Source organism: Caloenas nicobarica, chromosome 3, assembly GCF_036013445.1.
Source record: "Caloenas nicobarica isolate bCalNic1 chromosome 3, bCalNic1.hap1, whole genome shotgun sequence".
NCBI classification, from domain to species: domain Eukaryota; kingdom Metazoa; phylum Chordata; class Aves; order Columbiformes; family Columbidae; genus Caloenas; species Caloenas nicobarica.
The window spans coordinates 99,332,668-99,358,207 of record NC_088247.1 but is presented as its reverse complement, the minus strand read 5'-3'; the positions used below and the strand labels follow the sequence as shown (position 1 = coordinate 99,358,207).

The 25,540-nt window shown below is 39.6% G+C and overlaps 1 protein-coding gene across 1 annotated transcript in view; it reads left to right on the top strand.

Moving 5' to 3' along the window:
• USH2A (usherin) overlaps positions 1-25,540 on the top strand; it is a 393,053-nt gene that overhangs the window by 346,105 nt on the left and 21,408 nt on the right. The window contains exons 61-63 of the mRNA XM_065630575.1: positions 17,754-17,981; positions 18,788-20,304; positions 21,296-21,617. Of these exons, the coding sequence (XP_065486647.1) occupies positions 17,754-17,981; positions 18,788-20,304; positions 21,296-21,617 (2,067 nt within the window). The remainder of the gene's footprint in view (positions 1-17,753; positions 17,982-18,787; positions 20,305-21,295; positions 21,618-25,540) is intronic.

Genomic DNA, 25,540 nt, shown 5'->3' with positions numbered 1-25,540 from the left:
ATGTCTGACTTCAGGCATGTAACGTGGTTAGGAGCATAACTGCCCTCTATAGACCATGAAACCTCCAAAACAAGTAAGGCATTGACATTTACCATCTTTGGGCTGCAATGGCTCACACAAGACTGCTTTCCTCTTGTGCACTTGTGTGCCACTACTGGCACGTGTCACTCAAAAGGTCTTTACTAACCCACACAATGAGATTATCTAGGTTGACAGGTTTAAAAGAGGGTAGCCTCTGACAGAGAGATGGTGGTGGGCAGCAGTCTGGAAGTCGTAATCTTTTCAGTTTGTGCACCTGCAGTCATAAGAGAATAGGTGACCACATGACAAAGCCTAAAAACACGTGACTAAAATGAGATAGTATAAATGCTCCATATGCTGTTTCTCTACATATGTTTTTATATATACTTTATGTTGTTCTCTATGGTGCTTTTCTGTGAGTCTTACATTTCAGTTATGAGAATAAAATTAAGCTAATCAGGCACTGTAGAAAAACAACATTGACAGAATGTTTTCTAATTTGTAAAAGCAAAATAAAACAACCCCCCACCCCGAACCTTCACCTTATTAATTATAGCTTGATAGGAAGATATAATATGAAGGACGTTCCGTTTGTGCCATGTTGTGTGTGACTGCACTAAATCTGCTTTAAAAACAAGATTTTGGTAAGCTACAGATGCTTTTTCATATATAAGTAGGAAATAAAAATGGAAAAGGGGGAGGCGGAAATTCGTTGGGTAATGTGTACAGCTGTTTTTCAAATTAGATATCTGTTTAAAAACGCTTAATTGGATTTGACTAGATTTTAATTCACGTTTAACCAACATTCTTAAGTGGATGTATCAGGCAACTCCAAGATAACGCTCTTCATTGGTAAAGTCATAGGGCAGCTTCCTAAAATCCCCAGAGTCATGCCCAACAGCTACAGATACAGGAATTCTTCAGCTGATAATTAGAAAGGCCACTGCCCACCCCCCATCCTATCCCCCTACCCCACTCCTCTCCACAGGTAAGGTCTTCTATTCAAATTGGCTGGGAAGTGTCATGTCATACGCTTATATTTCATAGGGCATTTTAACAAGCAATAGGTAATTTAAGAAACGGAGAATCCTACCTCTTTTTTAAAAAAGCAAGAGCAAGCCACACAACTCATGGGAATTGGTGCTATAACAGAGAGCCTCGTACCGCTGGGGACTCCATTTGAATCTAATCCAGGTCTACAGTCACCAAAGTCATTCTCATCAAACAGCCGTGGGGTGTCCTACGCAAGATAAGTTTAGGATTCTCAGCTGACCTCCTGTCCTTTCTCTTTATTGCTCCCTTTTGAATCCATTCCCATCACTCAGCTTCACAGCCGCATTCAAGCTCATCTCCCCTATGCTTGTTGCAGTTTCCCATTTTCTGCCTGCCAAGTGACCTCTCTCTCTCCTCCTTTCAGACTTTACAAAAGCACTGGGATGCATGTATAATCTTGCCACACTCTTTTTTCAGGGGGTGAGACCCTAATTCCTGCACAGTGCTAAAACATGAGTTTATCAACAGAAAGCTCTTTGGGAGTGGGAATGGGTGTCTGGCTGTTAATTTACAGCACTATATGAATATTATTTTTGAGACTATAATAGCAATTATGGTGAGTAGGGGCCAGATGGCCTCTGTATCTAGAAAGCAGAGTGGCAGTGTATTTTTAATGGACTTAAGTGTTACTTTTTGACAGGAAGCTAATATTAAATTCTATGTTGTAGGTGCCTGTCAGGTGAGTATGGTTCTGAGTTTTGGTTTTTGTTAAATTACTAGTGTCATGCCTGGATACTTATGCCCACTAAAGCCTTGTTCCATGGTGGGGTCTTTGTTGCTGCTTTTTTTTTTTTTTAAGGATGGTTATTGATCTCTTGCTGAGCTGAGATTTCAGTTTTATGCCAGATAGTTTGATTAATGGGTTGGTTTCTGTAAGTGGACTGAATGGGGATAGGAAGCACAAGCCGCTCGTGCCGCCAACCTTAACTCTGTCAAGACGCATAGCTCATTATGAAACAGTTATCAAGTATACATGAAAAATTAATTGGGCTCAGTTTGATTCTGAAAAGGATCAGCTTTCTACTTGGCGGTCCCCCCAATCTTTCCAGATGTTGCACGCTAGCCCCTCGAGAAGCAGCGAAGGGAGATGTATTAATACATTGTATTGATTAGATCAAGACCCCTGACAGTTATTTGTAGAGATACCATCTGGCTGCTGTTCGAATTCCTTCACCAAAAACAGGACGTGACATGTTATTAATCTCAACTCTCTAAGTATAGACAGTTGCCTTTTCTGCTAAACCGCATTTTACCATTCCGTAGGAGATGGAGGCAGACCTGAAGGGTGCTGAAATTAAGGTTATTACACAAATTGAGCCATATGGTCCAAATATTTCAGCAAGAAAATTGCCAGGCAATAAAAATTGCTCCTGCCTTCCTAATGGTGTAAATTACAGTTTAACCATGGCTCTAATGATGTCCTTCTGCCGCGCTTAACTACTGTTACATGAAGGACATTGTTTTAAAAATATAAAAAACAAGTAAATGCCAGCAGCGTGTTTTACAATCTGTTAGTGTGTCATTAAGAACACTGTCAGAATTACATAAACATAATGGCAGGCAACCTAGCATACAAAAGAACGAGTATGGAAATAGAAAGTGTCTTGAAAACTCCTTTAGCTCTGTAATGTCAAGAGCCCTTTCCCTTCTGGAACTTTTCCAGTATGGGAAAATGTGGCTGCTTATTTATTCCAGTTCTCACACAGGCTCTGATGGAGATTTAAAAACAGGAAAAAAAAGCCCTGAATATTCTGATGCATTTTGAACAGGTAACAATGGAGGGGTATAAATTTATTATCGCATTATGCTGTAGCGGTATATAAAGTTAACTGGGTATGAAAAAGGAATCCAAAATGTGACTCTCTTTTCAAACTGAAACTTTATTTCTATTCTTTTGGATCATAATAGTACTTTCTGTTGTTTCTCTGTTTGGAGAACTGCAGAGTATTAAAATGGGTTCAAGCTCAACAGCTCTGTGATTATATTAACATAGTTAGCAATCCTAAAAATTTGTTTATTAAAAATAGCTGAAAGTTATTTGTTATTAAAAACAAAATGAAAGTAGTTTTCAAGTCAGCAGATACATTACTGACAGATTCTGATGATTCATCATAGAATATGAAAATTAAACTGTAAATAAATAGATTGAATAATTAGCCAATGAGATTTCATGTCAAAAACATTCATCCAGCTTTTCAGTTTGTAAAGGAAAAAATCTGAGATGGCCATACAAAGAGAAAAATTCACATAAATGTATAAAAAATGCTATTTGGAATATTGAGTTTGACCACTTCTACTTTAAACCATGTGCTGTTTTTAACAGTTTGTGTATGCCAGACATTTTGGTAAAGTAACCTAGCACAGCCACGTTACCAGCTGGGGTTCTGGTTGATGGGGCGCACATCAGCGGCTCAGGGGAGGTGCACTCCCAGTGGTCTACACCAGTTTGGAAGAAGTGGCTACTGGAAACCAAAGGGTCTTGCACCCCCCCGCTGCCACCCCTCCCTCCCATGGACCCTGTCACTTGGGGTTTGCTGAGCAAGGTGGAGCTGCTGCACCTGCCGCCCATGCACCTCTGAAAACAGAAACTTCCACACCCTTGCAAAGGCACCCAGGTCTTGCGGGATCTTCATGCTGGTGGAAATGCATTTTGACAGTGTTGAAAACACAACTGAGCAATGTCAAACAGATGAATGGAAGAAGGGACATTGCGAGTTAGCTGACCGGGTTGGCTGGTTGGTAAAAGAGCTGACAGGCAGCTCTTGCATTTGTTTTCAAACGTAGCACAGTTTCTGAATCACGTGAGGATTTCATTTGTGTGTGGAATGGGGAAAAGATAACAGGAGGCTTTTACTCTTGAGAAATTTAAATGCAGCCCAAACCAGGCAGTTAATCAAATTCAATAAAGTTCAAAACAGTCTCTCCGTCCTCCTTTTCTGTACCAGTACAATCAAAAATAAAAGCACCAAAATATAAGTAATTAATAGTTGGTTGGTTAGTTTGTTTCCAAAAAAACTGAAGGCAGAAAGTAGAACACTCTTGTGAGAATGATATTCTGAAAACTTCCTATATACAATGTGTGGAGTAGTTTACATACATGTAATCTTTATTAGGAGGAAACAAAGTGCAATTTATGGGTTTATCCCATCATAAACTGTAAGTATTTCCCTCAGCACCTTCAACTTTTTATCTGATAAATGATAAATGCATGGCAAGTGGGATCTGGAACATCTAAGTGTATTTTACTCTACTCACATGTACCCATAATGGATGGATTTTATTGTTTAATTTTATTGTATTTTGAAATCTGTTTCTTTAGCATTCATCAAACAAAATCTCTTTGGTCTTTAAAGAGAGAGAGAGATAGGTACAGATGTCCCTCCACCAGCGTCTGACAGGCTGGAAGACTTGGAAAAGATATGCTCATTGAACTGCGTTATGAGTGCCAAGAAAAACTATAAGCATGGAGAGAAGGTTTCTACCCATGAAGTGGGGGGCTTGCTGGAAGAACCCCTGCCAAACTTGCTACCAGATTCAGAGAAATTTTTCTCACTTTATTAGTAGGTGCCATGTTACAACCTTTATGGCATCAAACATCATCTGTTATAACTCTGGCAGCTGCAGGCTGTTTTACTTTCTCGACCAAATCTGTGGAGACTGTTTCTTCCTCCATTCCTTTCCCTTCACAAGCCTTTTTTTCTAAGAGCCTATTTAGAGACTGTGATGAGTGTGATACAGGGAGCAGGAATTAGTTCCCATCCTGAGGGTCTAGTAGAAAAAAAACTTCTGTCTTTTTCAGATTTTTGTTAGGAACTTGTCTCTATTTCCAGATATTCCGTGGGTCCTGCAGTCCTTACAACAGACAGGACTCTGCTTCAGTCAGGTAATGTCCTTAAAGATCTCACATTACTGGAGGCTTTGTAGTTATGCAGGCAAAGCCTTGAAAGACAAACAAAGACTTACATCTCCACTTTAGACAACCTATGGCTGGTGCAAGAGCAGCAGCCGGACCTGCAGCAGGGTATCCTTCACTAAGCTATTTGACTCTGCAGCTGCACATTTATTTTTTAAACTAAAGGAGGCTGCTCGTCCTTCCTTCTTTATGTAGCACATACGTCTCCTAAGCTTCTGTGCCCACATCACCCTAACACAGAGACGATGTTGCTGCTGGGGTATGGTCCATCTGAATGAGACCCCTGGAGTGTGTGTTGTCTGTGTGCCAGAAGGCCTCGGAGGAGCTGTATACTCACAATAGGAAGATGAACAGAGATCCCAGTATCTATTTAACCTACTGGGGCATACAGCAAATCATTACTCATTTTGCTTCTGAATTTTGCTTCAAGTATTTTTCCAAGTCCATTTGCTGAAGGTTTGAATGCACCAATTCTTTTTTCCCATCCAGTGCATCCTCCATGCAGTGTGGAGAGGCTTCTCTAGTGGCTGCAAAAAAGGCACCAAGTTTATAATTGTCCCACAAATCAGAACTGCAAATGCAGTTTTCATATATAAAGAAGATAAGAAAAGTGGACTCCTTGCAGTGATGAATTTTCTGTGTTTTTGTCATAAAGAAAACTTTGCACAAACAAAATGAATGAAATGTTATAGAGCTACTCTATTTCAACAGGCTTTAAAAAAGAATTAATGAGAAGTCTGGAAGACATCTTTTCCCAGATGAAGTGAAGTATTATTCTTGTCATTATGGTATCATAAAATTATTTTTTATTGTTTTCTCTTCAGGGGTTCAAGACATGATAATTTAGATTTTCTTCTCATGAGATTTATGCTATAGTTGTAGCTTAAGACAGTGACACATTTAAGTGCTGTGCGTAATGTTACTGGGAAGTCCTGGCCTAAAAAGACTGAATAGAGACCCTGAGAACAAATGAAAAGAAAAACATCACCTTTTCCACCAGGTAACACAATAGTTTGAGCTCTAGTTGCTTTGATGTCAAATACAGTGCCCCCTTTGAGGACAAATAGAGCTGAGAACATGTGGCTTTTAAAACAGGACATTTCCGAGAGAAAAATTTGCAACAGCTGTTTAGCATACTGCATTTTTTTTCATCTTTCTGGTCCTGTATAGAAGCATCACAACACTTTCAATTGCTTTGTTACGATACTTGGTTTAAGGGTGTTAATGGAAATTTTAAACCACACTGATCTGAGTAACACCATCTCAAACTGAATATCATTGCCAACATGTTGCCCCTATGCATGGAAATAAGGAGTCAGGGATATTTGCTTCTATAGTATGGATTAACTAAACAAAATCCCTGTTCTAATTGAATGCCACCTACATACACCATATAGTTTTGTTCTTCTACTCATTAAGACCCTGTTGCTGGAGCCTTGAGAAGGCAAAAGGAAACTTCCATTGATTTGGAAGTGTTTTGAAGCAGCTGTGGTTTAAGTTCTGAGGCTATTAATAGTTTTCTCTTTCACCTTAAGAAAAAAGAAACAGCTCACCTGTATGGTCTGTTGCTGTGTGCTGGTTGAAAATGTTGTCACTGGTTTCTTGGCTCTTTGATTCTTAAGTGAATTTAAGCAAAACTCACAGCTCTGAATTCTAAAAACACACTTTATATGGCCAATGTAGGCCAGTCTGTCTACTCTGTCTTTAAAGAGAGTGAGGGCCCTCTGAAGGGCTATTCAAAATCAAAGATAAGAATATCCCTTCCTCTGCACAGAGTATAGAGAGTAACTGAGGACACCAGCTACGCAAGTTTTGTGTCAGAATATAAGGGTTCTGCTATTTCCCATAGCACATATCTTCATATTTGAGCACTTGAATATATTTACAACTCTAGGCCGAAATGACTAAATTCTAGTAATTTCTTTTTGGATTGCTCATTTATAACATGCATACATGCAGCTAATCAATAGATGAGACAGACTAGTGGATTTACAAGGTAATATGCTGGAGTGAATAATGTTCTGTAAAGACATTTTCATTTCTGAAATGAGCACAATTTGTTTTGTACTAAGCTTAACCATGTATCTGTTAACTTAGTGATCTATTTTAATTTCACAAGTAACTTAAATATCCAAGAAAAATACAGAATCTGAACTAAACCTGTTGTGCTTTAGTTTTCAAGTAATATTTCAGCATTTACATCTTTCACCTCTTCCCTAACAAAGTAACAAGCAGCTTAGACTTTCTTCTCTTTTGGCAAGAGCTTTGCACTGAGAAACCCGAGTTATATGAGGAAGGACCAATGAATGTGTAACCACGTGAAAAGTCATGATTGATTCTGTTTTATTTATGCGTATAACATTTAAAAGTGAAGCTAGCTAGCTGTTTTTCCTGTTCACACTGCAGCAGATTTATTTGGCTACTTTTCTGTATATGTATATGAATTTAGTGTTGGTCTGACAGCACAGAAAATGGGAATGGGCAGTCTGCAGGCACTGCTTCATATGCTGTGTCAAGGAGAGTTTCTTCCCAACAGTGTGTCTTTAAAGGCTTAAGCCAGAGGGACGTGTAGCTGTATGATCCTAGGAGTATCTGGAAGTTCATCCGTCCACTGCCTTCATTTGGTTTCAAGACATTAAGCCTGTAAGCAACTTCTCTTCCAGTTACTTTACCAAACTCTATAACCACTCTTTATTCTTGTCTTCTTTTCAGTCCTTTTCTTGGTGTAAAGTTGATTCTGAGCCTTCATATGGCAAGATATAGCTGTGAAGGGACACAACAATATATAATTTGTCTTTATTGGACTTCATTATTTTTGTGAACGGTGCAGTCCACAGCAGCTGCAATGGGCAAATTAGATTTTTGTTCCTCCTGCCATCATGTGACAGAGGGATTTTTCAGACTACTTGTTAAGGCTTTCCACTAGCTTATAGGACCACTAAGGGCAGGAATCTCTGGTAGGAATCCTCTACTCCAAACTTCAAGGAACATCCCACAAGTTCTGGAAGAAAGGTGTCAGTTTTCTGCTGAAACTGTCAGTGTTTTCATGGGAAGCTGTGCTTTGCTGAGGAATATGTCCCCAAAGTGTACACCTAAATATGTGCCTAATCGATATCCCCTGCTAATGTTAAGAAGATAGGATGAACTTTCCTCCAGCTACAGAAGAGAGAGAGGACACCCCTACCTGCATGACCGATGTGCTTCTGGCCTTCTGCTAGGAGCGATTGCTCTGTACACAAAAGTGCAGAGCGAATCTATTTTTCCTGGTATGGATTGGCATAGTTACCCTGCACCCTTCCCAAACTGCTTCCTGCACACTTTCATTTACTTTCTGTTTAGAGAGCAGGTATTTTAGTGTAGGAAGTGTAAAGCATCGGGGGAAGGAATGAAAAACCTGGGTAAGGAAAGCCTTTCGAGAGATAGGAGTTTGTATACCTTTTGACCTACTGTTTTTTAAAATACCCAGTTCATTTTAAAGGTGACATTTTATGTTCAGCCACATATTCAGAATAAACTTCAGCCTGTATAATGTAGCTCCAAGTAAATTGTTTATGCTTACCTTGTAATATCTCTCAGAAGTGATTACATAGCAGGCAAAGTTTGAATGAAGAGCTAGGACTGTTCAGTACAGGGCAGAAGAATAAAACAGTAGGAAGTAAAAACCTTTTAGTCTCCTTTAAAATGTTGCTTTTATTTTCCATTTTGTTGGCAGAAAGCAGGGATTTAAAACTGTGAATTGCCTTGAGGCTGTGTTATCTTCCTCTACTTAGCAGCAGTTAGAACTGCTCTGCATGTGTTGGGTGAGAGAGACAAGGACTCAGAATGATTGAGAAAAGGGAATAAATTAAGCTTGCATGTAGCAATAATACAACACATCTATTGTACCTGTGTAAAATGTGATCTAAAACAATAATGATAGTTTCCTGAAGCTGCACACAGTAACACAGGGAGTTATCCTGAGACTTAATTAATTAATGTTTGTAACATGATGTGAGGTCCTATGATGAAAAGTCATATATAACTTGAAAGTCTTAATTTTATAGAGCACAACTGACATTCAGTGGCATTTTCAAGGAAACTGATGTGGGAGTTCAGCTGCAAACTATGTTAAGATTCAGATTGTCCTTGTACAAGTCCCCTTAAGGATTTTCTTCAAACTTTTTTTTCTCTTTACATTTCTTTTTCTCCATTATGGCTATTGAGTTGTGCAAAGGCAAAAATTGAAAATAATTGCTTTTATAGGGGAAAAATAAGGGTTTTCTCCCCTCTATTTTCCATTCACTAAAACCACAGACAAACAGTCTATTTTAAGTTTTACAGAAAATAAAACTTTCAGATACTGTGCCCGGGTTATTTTAAGATCAGATCAGAGAAGTTTTACAGTGTTCAGAGCCTCTTTTCTTCACAGTATCATATATGACATAATTTGAAAGGAGATTAAGAAGGCAGTTTATCTCACAGATATATGAAGTCACAAATAGTGGAGCAACATGAATGCTTGAAAAACAAAACTTAAAATTAAATCAAAAGCCAAAACATTTGATAATGACAAGGGCATGTTCTCTCTACAACAAAGCAAAACTGGTTGCAACAAGATACCTTGAGTTGAGAAGTTTGGGTATATAAACTATCCATTTTTATGGATAACAAAAACATCCATGGTTTCATTACATTAGTTTAAAATTACAGAAGCTCTTCTGCAAAACACCTGCTGCTCTGGACATTGCTAGGGGAAAAAAAAAAAGGATTTGAGACTAAGAAGACATGGACTGCACTGATGCGGCAGTCTGGATTTTGTTTGTTCTGACAAAAGCATCTAACTTCATTCTGGCCATCAGCCAACGCATCAGATAGAAAATACGATCTATGGCATTAGGAAAAATATAACATTAACCCCCTAATGCTCCATATTGAGGGATGTACCCCCTACCATTTGCAGGTTTGAGCCCTTAGGCTCTAGCTGCTGTTTTAGAGCAGCAGTGGTTTTTCTTTCTTGTGCCAAGCCTACAGACAACATAGAACAAATCCTTGAGAAGACCACCACTCCTAAATGTTGACAAACAGTGGATGGAAAGTTGCTGCTCAGCAACTTATTTTAAACATATTCCTGGAGTTCAACTGTGTGAGTGCACTAGTTGTAACTGTAGACATACAGACTCCAGCCAGCATTTGTGTGCTTGCCTTTCGTAGCTTTTTAGCTTCCCTTGAATACACATTTCTAGCCCAGGTTATAAAGCTACATCTGAAGGATCATTCGTTCCCATTTCCTTTGTAACCAGGGCAGCCTCAACAAATTGCAAGTTCTGGATGAGTTTATGCAGATTCCAGATTATGCAGTGTGTGAGTTTGGAACATCACTAAGGCCTCACAGCTCAATCCTGTCGGGTTTGACAGTGATTTAATAGGATGCTGAATTTCATATACCATGAAGTCTTTGCTGATGTGTATGCTCTATCCTCTCTCACTCCCATCAGCTCTCCACAAAGCATGCCCCACTCAGCTAAAGACCAGAACCTACAATATGTGTGCATTTTACTGAGTGTGACACATAATTTTTCAGTGGAGTTTAAGTATTTTATCTCATGCCTTCTTGTATCTCTAGTAGATAGTATTAAAATTTTTGCTTCAGATTCTGCCTGTCTTATTTTGAAGAGAAACTTATTCTAGTTCTTCATATGCAGAATGATTATTGAAAGCAAAAAGTATCATTCAGGTTAAGTACGGATTTGAACTGACCAAAACAAAAAGTTTTGGGAAAACAGTCCTGTCAGGTATCTAGTTTATAAAAAGAGCTTATTCTTTCCTTCTCCATCACTTTCTCGTGATGAGGAATAATAAACATGATTTAAAGTGGTAAATGGGGTTGGGGGGGGGGTGCAGGGAGAGAAGAAAGGTGCAAAACTATGGTTTATTATACAGTAGGTCTTGTGAGTGTTGTTAGAGATAAAATATTAATGTTAGGAAAACATGTTGACATCGTCCTCTAGATGGTGTCTGTAGAGGAATGTCATGTCATTGATATTTTGGTTTATTTGATTTATTTAGTCATGCAGAAAAATCTCTTTTTGGATTTCAGTATTTCTCAGTATAAATTAGACAAATACAGATTCAAATACATTTTTGAGAAGGCGGCATTCAGGGATGTTTGATGAGTTTTAAATAAATAATTATGAAAGAGAAAAAAGAAAAGAAAGGAAAGGAAAGGAAAGGAAAGGAAAGGAGAAAAGAAAAGAAAAAACGAAAAGAAAGAAGAGAAGAAAAGAGAAAATAAAAGAAAAATATCTTGCTGAAATAGCGTGGAGAAGGCAAGTGAAGTGTTGACTTTGCCCAAAGATGTTTTTTTAAGGTTTTACCAGCAAAAGCACAACACTGTTCGTGGTTTAAAAGTGTCCTGCTGCCCATAGGCCAACACAGTGACTGAGTGCAGCTTGCTAAATGTGCCTGATCTTATTTTAATTTGCAATGCATCCTAGTTTTCTTTGTGATGCTTTGCTTTCAAGTCAAAGCTGGGGATTCAGATACCTGGTGAGCCTGCAGGAGGTCCCCAGGTGTGCTGGGAAAGAGAACTGTCTGCTGGGAAAATAGACACCAGGTCCACCAGAGAGGTTCAGCAACAAGCAATTCACAGTTCCCTACATGCTCTGCCAGAAAGGAGGAAAATGAATCGCAATGTCGTATTTCTATATCAGGTATTAATTGCTGTTTGCAGAACATTTTAAACTTGGATTACTGCTGTTTCTAAGGGTTTCTCCCTGGTATAGTCCACAAACCCATGTTGGACTATTCTCATAGGAAATGATTCCATTATGTGCTGAGTGAAACAGGCTGTGTAAATTAGGGTTTTTTATTAAAGAAGCTGCTGGCGTGGTACTGTTAGGAAAGGACAAGAATGTGGAGTCATAGAGGACAGACTAGTGTTCTCTGATGTTGATGGCAAAACTATCATTTGTTTTAAAAATAAATTATTAGAACATTCTTAAAGTTGAAAGAAAAAACCCATCAAACATTAAGTTTTCTAGGAATCTCAAGGAAATAATATTTTATGATCATGTAATCAAAGCTTATGTTTTAATAAAAAAGCCATTTTATATGCTTTACTTTGTAACTTGAATCTAATATATTTTTAAAATAAATTTTCCTAAATGTATTCATAAAAAAGCAAGCTCAAATACAATGAATTCCTGAATGTCATTTCCTAGCCACTGTAGAAGATTCCATTGATCCACCTCAGGGCTCAGAAAGAAAGAGTGTCTTTTCATCTCAACCAAAGACAATTAGGAAGAATATTCCCTGGGCAAAAATGTCTCAAAATTATCTTAGATTTAATAAGGAAATGTCTGGTTTTACAAACTTAAACATTTTATTTAAATGGTTTTTTAGATTCTTTTTCATAATACATGAGGTTTTTTATATAGCATCACCAATGTGATACATGTTACTGCTATAGAAATCCTGTTGGCTAATATAAAATAATATAATAATGATTTTAAATGAAAAATACATTTTTCAATGCAATTTTTAAATTCTAAAATGAAATGCAAAGTTCTTAAAAAATAAAATTTTAAGAGTGAAATTTACCATAAAAAAAGGAAAAATCTAAAATAGTTTTTAAGACAATTTGGGAGGAAAGTAAACAGTACAACATCAATTACTGGTAAAAATCGAAATTCTGGTCACCTCTAGGGAAGAGAATTTCTGGTAAAATGAAGAACACTTTGGTTTCTGCCTAACCTTTGAGATTTTTCAGTACTACCATGGGAATAATTTATATTCCAGTCCACACTGCTACAGGAAGGGACTCATAGATCACTTGGGTGTCCCTAAGTTATATCCTGTGAATTTGAGCATAAGACTTTAGGACTAGAGTAGATTTTTTTAAATGAAAAAGACAGTGCAGATGATATAAGCCTGAGAACAAAAGCAACCCAAAGGACAAGTTAGGGATTGCATATGAGTATGACCTCAGTGCAATTTTTAGAGTGAAGGCAGGAGCTAAAAATTAGGCTGGGAAGTAAGAGTGAACATCAGAGCCAAGGTGGAAACACCCCCAGTGCTTTGCAGAAGATGGCAAAGAATCTGGATTAAATGGAGAACTGGGTAAGAGGATGATGACAAAGGTGAGGATAGACTGAGTATCTTAGTAAACCTCAAGCATTCCCTGTCACTTCTGTCACCTGCAGAGGAATCTGTTTGACTTTCTTGATGGAAAATTTGAAAATTGGCATTGGAGGATGGTTGGGTTGATGTGCTGACTGCCAGGAGACCATAGCTTTCTCCTCCCTTGTCCATGGAGAGTTCAGCATTTCTGCCTCTGTAGACAAGAGAATGTCATGCCGAATTATCTTCCCATCATTTATGTCTGGGGGTTATGAAAGAACAGGTTTGCATCCCTGGACCATTAGCAGTGTGGTGGTGTCAGATGCCACTGAGTTTAGTTAGAGACTCACAGAAAGAATGAGCTAGCTTTTTAATTGGTTATCAAAGATGCCTGCCAAATACAGATTTTTGTTTGAAAACAAGATAGGGAGAGAGAAGAAACCAGAACATAACCTTAACATAACTAGTGAGGACTTGCTGAGTTTTGATGATTACCCCTGAAGAAGAGAACAGATACTCAAGCTGCCTATTGGGCAGCTCTTCAGTGGTTCAGCGATCTTCTGATATATATCTGTGACATTTGGAACTCAGGCTCTGAGGCCTGGGCAACTGGTAAGGTGGCCTGCCTCAAAAAAGGACGAAGAGCCCAGAGTGACACCACTGGAAAGTGCTGCTTCGTCAGATCGATACATTCAAAGATGACTACGTTGTGTAGTTGTATGCAGTTTAAACATTTGTGCAGGGAGTCCACCCGTGCAGAGTATTATTGACAGCTATGGATCAATGCTAATTTTTGATCATTTTCAACCTACAAAGACCTCTTGACCCTGTTGCTACCTTAGGGGCACTTCAAGTAGTCAAAAGCAATCACAGTGGGCAGTGTAAAATTGTCAGACCCTTGAAGACTGCACAGCCTTGCCCGTGATGGGGAGGAGGATCAAGAGGCAGTGAGGAAGGCAGGCACCTTGCATTATGGATGCCACTGCCTTTGAACGGCATGAAAGACTATGCTAATTTGTTTCCAGACTTTAAGTGACTTCTGTGCTCATGAATTAAAAAATAAACAAACAAAAAAGGCAATCTGAAGCAAATCTTGGCGGATACATTATTCATGGTTCATGTTCTCTCGTTTTATGTTTTGAAAAATGTGTTAAAACAAGGTTTTGTTTTAAATAACTTTTATCCTAATTTACAGTTAGAAGAGTTGAATTAGCCGAGCAGTGTATTTGTTGCAGTTAACAGCTTGTGCTGCCACTGGCAGTGCGTGAAGCATTTTACACAACAAAACCAAAGGTGGGGTCCTGCCTGGAGGAGCTGTGGTGCTGGGTCAGGTCGTGGTGGCTCCTCACAGCTCGCCTCAGGTGTCCATTTCTGTAGTGTTTACCTTAAAAGGATGGGCCTTATAGGAGGAATGTGAGAGTGCACACACTTAGGTGTTTGCTGGATTATTCTTAATTTAATGACCGAGAATGCTTCACGGTAGGAGACAGAGAAAGGAGAGCGTGGGCCTGTAGTCCATCAGATATTATCATTAGTCAGTCTACGAATATCTTAATGTTTGCATTAAAATTTTATTTTGTTGGTTTACTTTTAATGGTGAATGAAATCTGGCCTGTTAGCACTATGTAAACATGGGATATATGAGTTCATGGCTTTGCAGACAAAGAGTAGGAGAATATTCCGCGCAATGATTTTGATCCTGTGCCTGTTTAAGGCTGTGCCATTGTCAGCTGAAGCCAAAGGTCACAGTGCTATCCTTTGCAAGGTGTATTTTGCTCTTTATATTTGACCATTCCAGCAAGACAGTATTTCTAGGCTGAAAATGTCATGGGAGGGACATTAAGTAATTCTTAAAATGAATCACCAAGACTGTCATCCATCCTCTTTTCAGCATCAGCCTTTGAGCAAATTCAGAAATGGCAATGTCAGTAGTGCAGAGGGAGAAAACGTGGCTCCGTATTCTGGGAGTACATCCCCTGAGCTTACTTCAAAACCAAACCAAACAAAAATACGTGTAAACCATTTGCTCTTCAAGAAGTAGCTGTAGGAGCCAAGGATAAAAGTCATCCCTGGAAGGAATGGTTTAGCAGTCTCCAGAGAACATGATGAAGTGCAGGCAAGGAAATCCCTCCATCTTTGTTTCATTTCAAAGTGTGGTGAGGATTGTAAATAATTAAATCTTGAGGTTTAGTGGGAAAATGCTAGAGGGTGATGAAAAATATGCTGGTTTTCTGGTTAAAAATGAAGTGTTTTGTAGCATTGCTGTCACAAAAGCCCACCCTGATGCAGCTGATTAGAAAGCAGAGCCATTGCTTTTTGTATGATGTGTATAATAATGTGTTTGTACCTTCGGAGAGCCTCTGTCTAGCAGTTCAGGGGCAGTAATTTAATGTTGTGTGCTCCCTTCCTCCCATCCCCACCCCCGAACCATGGAATATAAATTTTAGGCTTTTAAAAGTTGTGTTTTGAAAACCTAATAGATAACTGTCCTCATAAAAACTATTAATACAGACTACATCCAATTGTAAAGCTAATTTTAATCATGTTTTGTGCCAACATAATTTCTGATGCCAGATTTTTATGCTAAGCATGAACTTCAATTTGAGCTCTGTACTTTAACCTGCAGTTCATAATTTTGCATTCGGCTGTATAGGTTTTTTTGGCTATGGCAGTTTGAACGCTTCCAGTTTCAAGGATCTAAGCCATAAATGTTTATTAAAAGAATCTATAATGAAATCAGTTTTGTTATTTTTTTAATAGCTGCCTTGAGTGTGTTGGATGACTGAACGCATGTTGTTAATCATTAAGTACTCATGTTACAAAAAGTGTTTGATAGTATTGCCATCTAGGGGCTGAACTAAATTCTCCATACTGAAATAAACTGTAATTGGACAGGTGCTGCTATTGACAATATACATATGTTTTTGCTTTATAGCCCACATGCTTTCCATGTTTCTTATGACAAAAGATATCTCTAAATGTCCCACAGCAGCCAGAGCTTTTTTATATATAATCTGTTCGAGGTGATTGCTATTTGCATTTGAGCTTATGCTTTTTTGGCAGTGATGACTGAGAATTCCTAACAAAGAATTATACTTTTTTGCATTATTAATCTTGCTAGTGTTTGCCCTGTTTAACAGAAAAAGGAATCATTTATCAGAAAAGTATGTTTATAATCTGTACTTGTGGCATCTTCAGATTTAATATTCATAATGGTCATTCAAATGCTGTGCTATATTTATCTAAAAGACTAACTCATTGTTGTGAGGAAATAACTATTTAAATATTTATGATCTAACTTTTAATATTTTAAAAAGAGAAATTAATATTTCTTTAAAATTTGTTTCTGAGTCTGATAGCTTAACAAATGTTTAAATATTAAACAATTGGAAGTGTTAGCATTTAACAACTTAATATGACTTCCAGAAACAGGGAAATTGACTTCAGCTGTGTCTGCCACACAAAGGAAACTGAATTCCTGCACTCCCCTTCTTGAGGTATATATAATTAATGCGAAAGCACAACTAAAAATGATATTAAATATGTTGGTGATCAGCCGAACTCCTTTCTTCCTTGCTCCTCTGATGAGACAAATCTGAACAGTCTCCTACTGAAACGCATTACCCCTGTTCTTTGTTTGCCACCTGGTCTTTCTTGGCTGTTAAAAATACTGCTATGGCTGTGTCGCCCTCCTGCCTAGATCTGAATTTGTGCTTTGCCTCATATTTGCGTGGTTTCAGGTCTGTGTCAGATGCTCTTTGGGGTGAGCTGCGATGCCAGTGGCGCCTCTGGCCATAGCCGATGTCCCTGAGTTTGCATCCAGCCTCATGGCCCTGAGCTGGACTGTGGTCTGGCGTCGTTGTGGGTCAGCCCCAGCCCTGGCAGAGCCCGGTGGGATTCATGAAGAGCCGTGCTCCTCCGAGCCTCTCCCCGCCGGTGCGAGGAGAGGGTCTGGCGCCAGGGAGGGCCTAGCCCCATGGCCTGTGTCCCCATCAGCAGTGTGGCTGCTTCCTCCAACCTGGAGAATCAAAGAGGGTTCTTCTCAGGCAGAGGGTTGTCCCGCAATCATCTTACCTTGTGAGTTTATCTCAAGCGACATCTTTACAAAGCAGGAACGTGGAAACCAGTTTATTCCCTCCTGCCCTCACTCGCTTCCCTCCCACCCCTCACTTTTAAGGGGTTTGTTTTCAGTAAGGAAGTGAAACCGCAATGCTCTAAGTAGGTAGAGCAGGGTGGCATGCCTATCAAATGTCACTTCTACACACAAGATGTGCAAGGATTCTTTAAAGGCAGGCGTGACTCATATACCACAGGTTTCACACGTACTTGAGTCCTGCAGAGTACCAGGCCCTCGGTCCTCACGGAGCAAAAGTTGAACACATGCTGAGCGAAATACAAGTTGTTTGCTAGCTGAAGTTTGGACTGTGCGGGGCTCCCCAGGAGTCAGCTCCAAAGGCTCCACCTTAATGATAGATATTTTTTTAAAGCCTAAGAGCTTCTTTTTGAGGTTCGGCTATGGAAACACACCAAAAAATCCTGGTAACCAGATGGGGTATTCTGCAAAGCGGTCAGAAGTGACCCAGAGCTGAGACCTCATTTTCCAAGTGACATAAACCACAGATGCTGATTACTTTTTTAACTAACTCAAACATCTGTATTCTTGCTTCAGGGAACAAAGCATCAGGCTCATTTATTTGGATTGAAACCTTTCACAACATATCATATTCATGTCGTAGCTGTAAACAATGCTGGGCAGGTTTCAAGCCCCTGGACATCTGTGCGCACATTGGAAGCTTCACCCAGTGGCCTGAGCAACTTCACTGTGGAAAAGAAGGAAAATGGCAGGGCTCTGCTGCTAAAATGGTCAGAGCCCTCCCAGCCCAATGGTGTGATTAAGGTAATCTTCATCTTGACACTTTACTTGATCAAAAAAGAGAGAGGAAATGCTGAATATCAAATTTAAACATTTTTGCTGAAAAGGATTCAGTTAAATGCATTATGCTTTAAAATAAGACAGAAGTCCAATGTAAGCACAAGGCATTCTGTGAGCACTCTCTGCTTGTGGTTGTATTAAAATAAGTATTAACAATTCTGTGCTACCCCATGACTGTAAACGTTCATTTACAGTGAACCAAATTGTTAATTTAATGTATAGAAAGCTATGCATGAAAGCTCATAGTCTTACTTGGCATACATTAGACATTGCCAAAATGCGTTTCTAGAAAACCTGAGTTTGACAAAATGTTGTTCTGAAATTTGGGACTTCTTTTAGCTCAGCAATTTCAACCCAGTGTAAACCTTTACCTGCAAGGTTTGCAACTAAAGGGGTTTATTTGGAGTTTCTGTCTTAAGTGATTTTCTCTAGAGTTAGTCTGTAAGAAGCTTTATGCTAGCCTGTGAGAGCCTCACAATGAAACTTGATAACAAATAAATATAATGAAAACTGTCACTAAGTGATTTATTACTGCGTCCAAAATGAAAAAGAAAAAAAAAAGAAAACTGGATCAAAACATTCCTTATGTCTCAATGATCTGTTTGTGGAGTGATTGTTGCTAGTAAGGAACTAAGTTTCTGAATCATTGGTTAATAGCCCTTACCCTTTTTTCCTTTTATCCTGGTTTCTGATATTTATTTATTTATTTATCTTTATTTATTTCTCTGTTTCTTTCTCTCTTTCTTTCTCTATTTCTTTTTTTTCCCCAGATTTACAATATATTCAGTGATGACAACCTGGAGTACAGTGGTTTATCTCGCCAGTTCCTCTTCAGACGCCTTGAGCCGTACACCCTCTACACCCTTGTGCTGGAGGCTTGCAACGCAGCCGGCTGCACCCGTTCTCCACCCCAGCCGGTTCGAACAGATGAAGCACCTCCAGTGTCTCAGATGGCACCTGTAATCCAGGCAGTGAACGCTACCAACATTGAACTGAGCTGGTTGCAGCCAATTAATCCAAATGGAAAAATAATTCGCTATGAAGTTATTCACAGACACACAAAAGAAAATGCTGCAGGGTACAGAGCAACAACAGAAGATGAAAAAATTGTTTTCACAGAATATAACACTGAAAGCAACACATTCGTATATAATGATAAAGGTTTGCAGCCATGGACAAGATATGAATATAAAATACGCACCTGGAATGCAGCAGGCTATGCTGACAGCTCCTGGACAGTGGCAAAGACTAGTCAAACTGCCCCAAAAGGTCTCGCTGCCCCCAGGTTATCCTTGGCATCAGTTAACCCTCAGAAAGTGCTCATCTCGTGGGCCTCCCCAACACAGCCAAATGGTATTCTTCAGTCGTACAGGCTGCTAAAGAACGATGTTCTCTACCCTTTCAGCTTTGACGCTGCAACTTTCAACTACACGGATGAAGACTTGCTGCCCTATTCAATGTACAGTTACGCGATAGTTGCCTGCACGATGGGAGGCTGCTCCACCAGCAAACCAGCTGCAATACAGACGCTGGAAGCAGCTCCTGCCTTTGTGGATCCACCATCTCTGCAGGCTGTCAGTGCCACTCAAATTAATGCATCTTGGGCACCTCCCCAAATACAAAATGGAGATATCACCAAGTACATATTGAAATTAAACCATGAAGAGTATTATCCTGGCAAAAGTTTGCAAATGTTGGTTTCTAATTTACAGCCTTACACCCAGTACGATTTTGTGTTGGTTGCCTGTACTGCGGGTGGCTGCACATCTAGCATGTCCCAGTCAGTGATGACCATGGAGGCCCCACCATTAAACATGGAAGCCCCCAGGCTGCTTGCCATGGGCTCAGAGTCAATCGAAATCACCTGGAAGCTTCCAGCTAAGCCCAATGGCAAAATCACAAGCTATGAGCTAAGGAGGGATGGTGTACTTGTTTACTCAGGTCTGGAAACTCGGTATCTTGATTTCACCCTCATGCCAGGCATGGAGTACAGCTACACTGTCACTGCAAATAACAGTCAAGGGAGTGTGACCAGCCCGCCAGCTCAGATAAAAACCAACCCTTCTGCTCCATCTGGGCTGTTGCCTCCTAGGTTGCAGGCGTGGTCCTCAAGAGAGATTTTGGTGGCCTGGGATCCTCCTATCAAAGTCAACGGTGACATTAGAAATTACACAGTCTCGATCCACAAGCCTGCTGAAACAGGAAAGAAAATTGTTGACTTCGATGCATCTCATGTTTCCTTTCTGAGACGGTCGTACATCGTGGCAGAGCTACAACCCTACAGTAGGTAAGCCTGGAAAACCTCATTTGTCAAATTAATGCTGCAAGGGCATTCAGTGGGCTGGCAGACAGCTCAACCGTCTTGTTTAAACAGATAGTCAGGCCCATGGGGTTTTGTTTCCTAAAGAGCACATGATAAAACCAGGATTTTTTAATTTATAGTAACACCAGCTATATATCATTTTGCTGAATTGCATAGGGGTTGACTTTGGTTGTAATTAATACAGTACTCTGCTATAGACTCCAAAATCTGCAATCTTGTACACGTCTATCTTTTGCAAGATGTCTGCCTTCAACAATAATTAGGGCTTTAGTTCACAAAGTTCAGGGTGGGCCTTTTAGCTTGCCCATTCACAGTGTAGCTGAGCTGATTATGGAGTCACGCCAAGAACACGCTGGCACCTTTGAGCTGAAAACAAGCAACTTGTGTTTAAGTGAAAGCTAAAACTTAAGAGAGGGCACCAGACTTGGCTACAGAAGGAGCACACTTGATACTGAAGTAATATCTTCCCCACTAATTCTTGATTGTTTACCTGACCTTTCCTTATATATTTGTGTAGGCATAATTTTTGTGTTTTACATGCTCGATAAGTCTGTCTACAATTTACAGATAACTAATCTGAATCCAAAGAGAGAAGAGTAATAGAGCGAAGCTCTATAGCTCTCAAATTATATCCAAATAATCTCTTACAAAGAATCATCATTTTGATTCATATCATCAAAATCAAAACTATTTTGATCACTTGACTCCTGCAGATGTCAACTCTGCTCTGGAAAAAAAAAAAAAATCGAAATCCAGAAGGCAGTGTTCTTCATTTTTTGCTATACCAGGCACAGCATGTAATCTGTGTGTCCATACAAATGGTTTTCTTAAAAACTGCCAAAGACCGAGAGAAATTAAGAAACCTCCCATGTATACTTGATTAAGATCTCATGCACAGTCCATATTAGTGTTTGCAGTGTTTTAATCACTTTATTTGTGATTTGTCTTCCTGAAGGTATGAAGTACAACTCCAAGCTTGCACAGAGCTGGGTTGTGCCTCCAGTGAGTGGGCATCGGTGCAGACACTGGAGTCCCCTCCAGCACTGCAGCCTGCCCCTCTCATAGAAATACAGACCAGAGCTGGGGGCTTTCAGTCAACATCTTCCATCCTGTGGACTGGCCCACAGCAGCCAAATGGGAAGATTTTATACTACGAACTTTATAGAAGGCGAACGACTCAAGCCCACATAAATTTAGACCTCGCACTCGTTTACAATGGCTCTTCAACCTCCTTCAAAGATGACAAGTTGCTGCCTTACACCGAATATGAATATCAGGTGGGAATTGAAGTCATTTAGCAACTCTGATTGTGGTTTCAGTAGTCTTTGAGAACCTTACTTTACACCTACAACTAACATATACATCTCATTTCTAATGTTAATAGTATTGTGATACCTGAATGATTATTGTTAATGTATTTTAAATAGTTGAGAAGCTGAAAATAATTTTACACAAGCAATACATTCATTCAGTGGTCATTTTTCTTGAGCTGAATCCTAAGTGCCTGTTTCTTGTATGTTACATTTTTGTGTACCCTCCAGAGCTTTTGCAAGGCTCTGAGTAGTGTGAAATTCTGGTTCTTAAAAGGCAGCTTCATTTCATTTAATTAGTTTTTCTTTCTTTTTCCATCCTTCCCCAATCTCTTCCGAATTAATTTTGATTTTATGATCTTAGCGTAGTTTACATCAAGAGCGACTGGGGTTGTTTTCTCCTTAAAATAGATGTTATGATCACAAGCAGTTTTCATCGGTGGTTCAAAAATGAATTTGCTGTTGATGGTTCTTGTTACTTCCCATATACATTGGTATTTTTACTATTGGGGTTTTTTTGTATGAGGCTAAGGTAAAGCAAGGAGACCAGTTCTGCCATTCAGACTGAGTGGTCTCTTTCCTCACTAGAAGTCAGTGGTACTGTTGGAATCAGTCCAACTGTGGAGTAGGTATCATCATCACTGGCTATGAATAGTGCCATGGATATTTGGCCCAAGTTACATACATATATCTTGGCCCTTAGACCTAAAGTGATTACTTCCTTTCACCTGTAATTGTTTTCTGTGTCAAAGTTACAAGTTTCAGCATAATTTTTTTTATCATATAGTGATAATATAAGGTTTTACTTGATTTAAGCCTATGAACTGAGATCTTTGCTATTTATAACCCTCTGACATCTGTTCCAAGTTTTTATATGAGTTAGTGGAATTTAGACCCTCGCAAAAAAACCAGCCCTGCATTTGTTGTTTCTAAAGGTAAGTGAATGTAGTATCATAGCAGGATGAGGCTGATTTTTTTAATATGATGATGTCTACAAATAAGCACACTTATTTGCCATTTAACAGGATACCAGTAAACATCACTACCGATTTTGTACACAAGATTTGTAGACATTATATGTCTTGAAGATGAGTTTGGCTGTGCTCAGAAGTCATTACAACCTTTTTCCTTTAAATAAATGAATACATTTAAAATTGCTCAATCATGGATTTGTGTTGAAATGTATGACACACAGTGCATTCCACTCCATGAGCTCCTGCAAGGTGGTGGCAATCTTTCTCTTACAGGCTCATTTGCTTTATAGGCTCACAAGATAATTCAGGTTGGAAGGGCTCTCATGAGGCCACCCAGTCCAGCTTCCTGCTCAAAGCAGGCCCATTTAAGAGGTCAGATGAGGTTACACAGGGCTTTATCCAGTTGCACCTTGAAAACATCCAGGGAGGCAGACTGTATAACCTCTCAGGGCAGTCTGCTCCACTGCTTGGCTGTCCTCATTGTAAAAAAGCTTTTTTATTATGGCCAGTCTGAACCTCTCTTGTTTGAATTTACATCTGTTTTCTCTTGTCCCTCCCTCCACATACCACTAGGAAGAACCTGGACCCACCTTCTTGTTAGCCTGTGGGTAGGTGCTGGGGGACTGCGATTATATCCCTTCAAAGCCATCTCCTCTCCAGGCTGAGCAAGCCCTAGTCCCACAGCTTCTCCTTACAGGCCAAGTTCTCCAATCCCCTCATTACCTTGGTGGCCCTCACCTGAACTTGCTCCAATTTATGAATATCTTTCTTGAATTCAGGGGCCAAAATGGAACAAATGCTAAGTAAAGGCATGTAATCACTTCCTTTAATTGTCTGGCTATACTCCTGTTAAACAGCTCAAGATGCTGTTGGCCATCTTTGCTGCCAGATTACACCGCTGGCTCGTGTTCAGCTTCCTGTCTACTAAGACCAGGTCCTTTCCAGCAGAGGTGCTCCCTAGCTGGTCAGTCCCTACACTGTAGTGCTGCAAGAAGTTATTCCTTTCCAAGTGCAAGACTTCACATTGACCTATTCCTCTGGCCCTTCTGAATGGCAGACCTGACCTTCAACGTATCAATGGGACCCTTCCAGTTTGGTGTCATCCGCAAATTTGATGAGAGTGCACTGTACAGATCGGATTCTTTGGTAGCTCTGCTCCACTATTATTGTTGTGTTCTTTTTGGTAACCAGAAACCATGAAGAATTAAATCTCAAAAGTTGCTTTATCACATTAGTTTATCCAACTGTGACATGTACACGTGTCGTAGACTCACCAAGTTGTGTAGGTTGAAAGGGATATCGAGAAGGCATATAGCCTAACTCCCTGCTTGAAGCAGGTTCTGTAGAGCAGGCTGCTCAGGACTGTGTCCAGTTGAGTTTTAGGTCAAGTTCTTCATCCTTTCATCTCCAAGAATGAAGGGTGTACAGCCTGTGTGGCGACCGTATTCCAGTTCCTGACTACATATCTCTGTAGTAGTATCTCTGTCTTTACATCTAATTCCCTTGTTTCAACCCACATCTCCTGCCTCTTGCTCCTTTACTATCAGGGTCGTGGGGCCTGGAGGGAGAAATGCAGTGGCTTTCTTCATAAATCAGTTCCAGCAGCTCTAATTTGCATAAGAAAAGTATTCTGAAGGGACACTTATAAAACTATTGAAAAGACAGCCTAGGATGCTACTAGAAAAGTGTACTCACTGCAGCATTCACAAAGCCTTTCTTCTCTGCTTAACACTCACAAACCTGTTTTGTTCCTTTCGGTATTTCTGGATTGGCAGCATGTCTGTGAGGTAAGAGCCAGTGTGAAAAGTGTGTCTGTTAGCTTTGTGCTGAAGGAAAAGATGAGAATCTGTGACCGGACTGCTTCTTAGTTCTGATTGCAGATGCCAGTTACTTGATTTCCTTCAGTTACTTAATGACATCTACTCTAAACTTAGCAGTACAGGAGGTGCTAGAACAATACATTCCAAAGCAAAAATTATAATTACTTAAAGCCTGAATATTTATTACACTTTAAATATACAAGGGTATATTTCCAATTGTCACTTCTCTTGTGGCGAGAGCTGCTAAACCCTTCTTGTGCTGGAAACAGTACACTATTTGTGTTTTGAGTCCTACTGTGTGCAAATATTAAGGTTTCCATTTCTTTCTCCCAGCTTTCCTTTAATGCCTGTGTAGGGCCCATCTGTAGGCGCACAACAGTCTGAAGTTTGCTGTCCATTTACTGTAGTTTCCTTATAGCAGAACTGTTGTTAGACCAGATCTCCTTGCTATTACAGACAGAATCTGTGCAGAATGTAAATTCAAGTTCAGGTGGGGCTGGGTAGGTAGGAAGTGTTGTAGCAGACCCAAGCCTTACTTACTAGTTAGGAATCTTTCTTAGATAAAGAAAAACATACCAGGTTGTTATCTGAGCTGGAAGTTGTAGATATTGGCTATGAGATATTCTCAATTGTACCAACCTTCAATTATCTCATTCAGAAGCTGTTTTTTGGGAAGTTGGTACCACAGAGACTTGCTTGAGCTGAAGTTTTTAATGATCTATTAGTGATGGGTAACAAAGAAAGTCTCTTGACCAGATTCCTGTTCAAGATTTTGGTTTTTATCCCAGTTCTACTCCATAACGAGGCTGAGCTGTCGACTAGAACCCTAAATCATTTTTGGTTTGTTCTGTTTTGTTTTTCACTGGTGGCCATTTATTTCACTAGGAGAAGTTTTTGCATGCATATGTTTGTCTTCTGCTTATGTCACTTGCAGCAGTCCTCTGGGATCTCTTCTGAGCCCTTCCATTGTTGACAATTTATATCTTGCCTGTGAGACAAGTTATTCATAAGTATAGGGCTTGGCTTTTGCTGTTATGCTGATGAAACCCAGATTTATATTTCACTTAAACTGGATATTGATTCTGCTGTCTCTGCA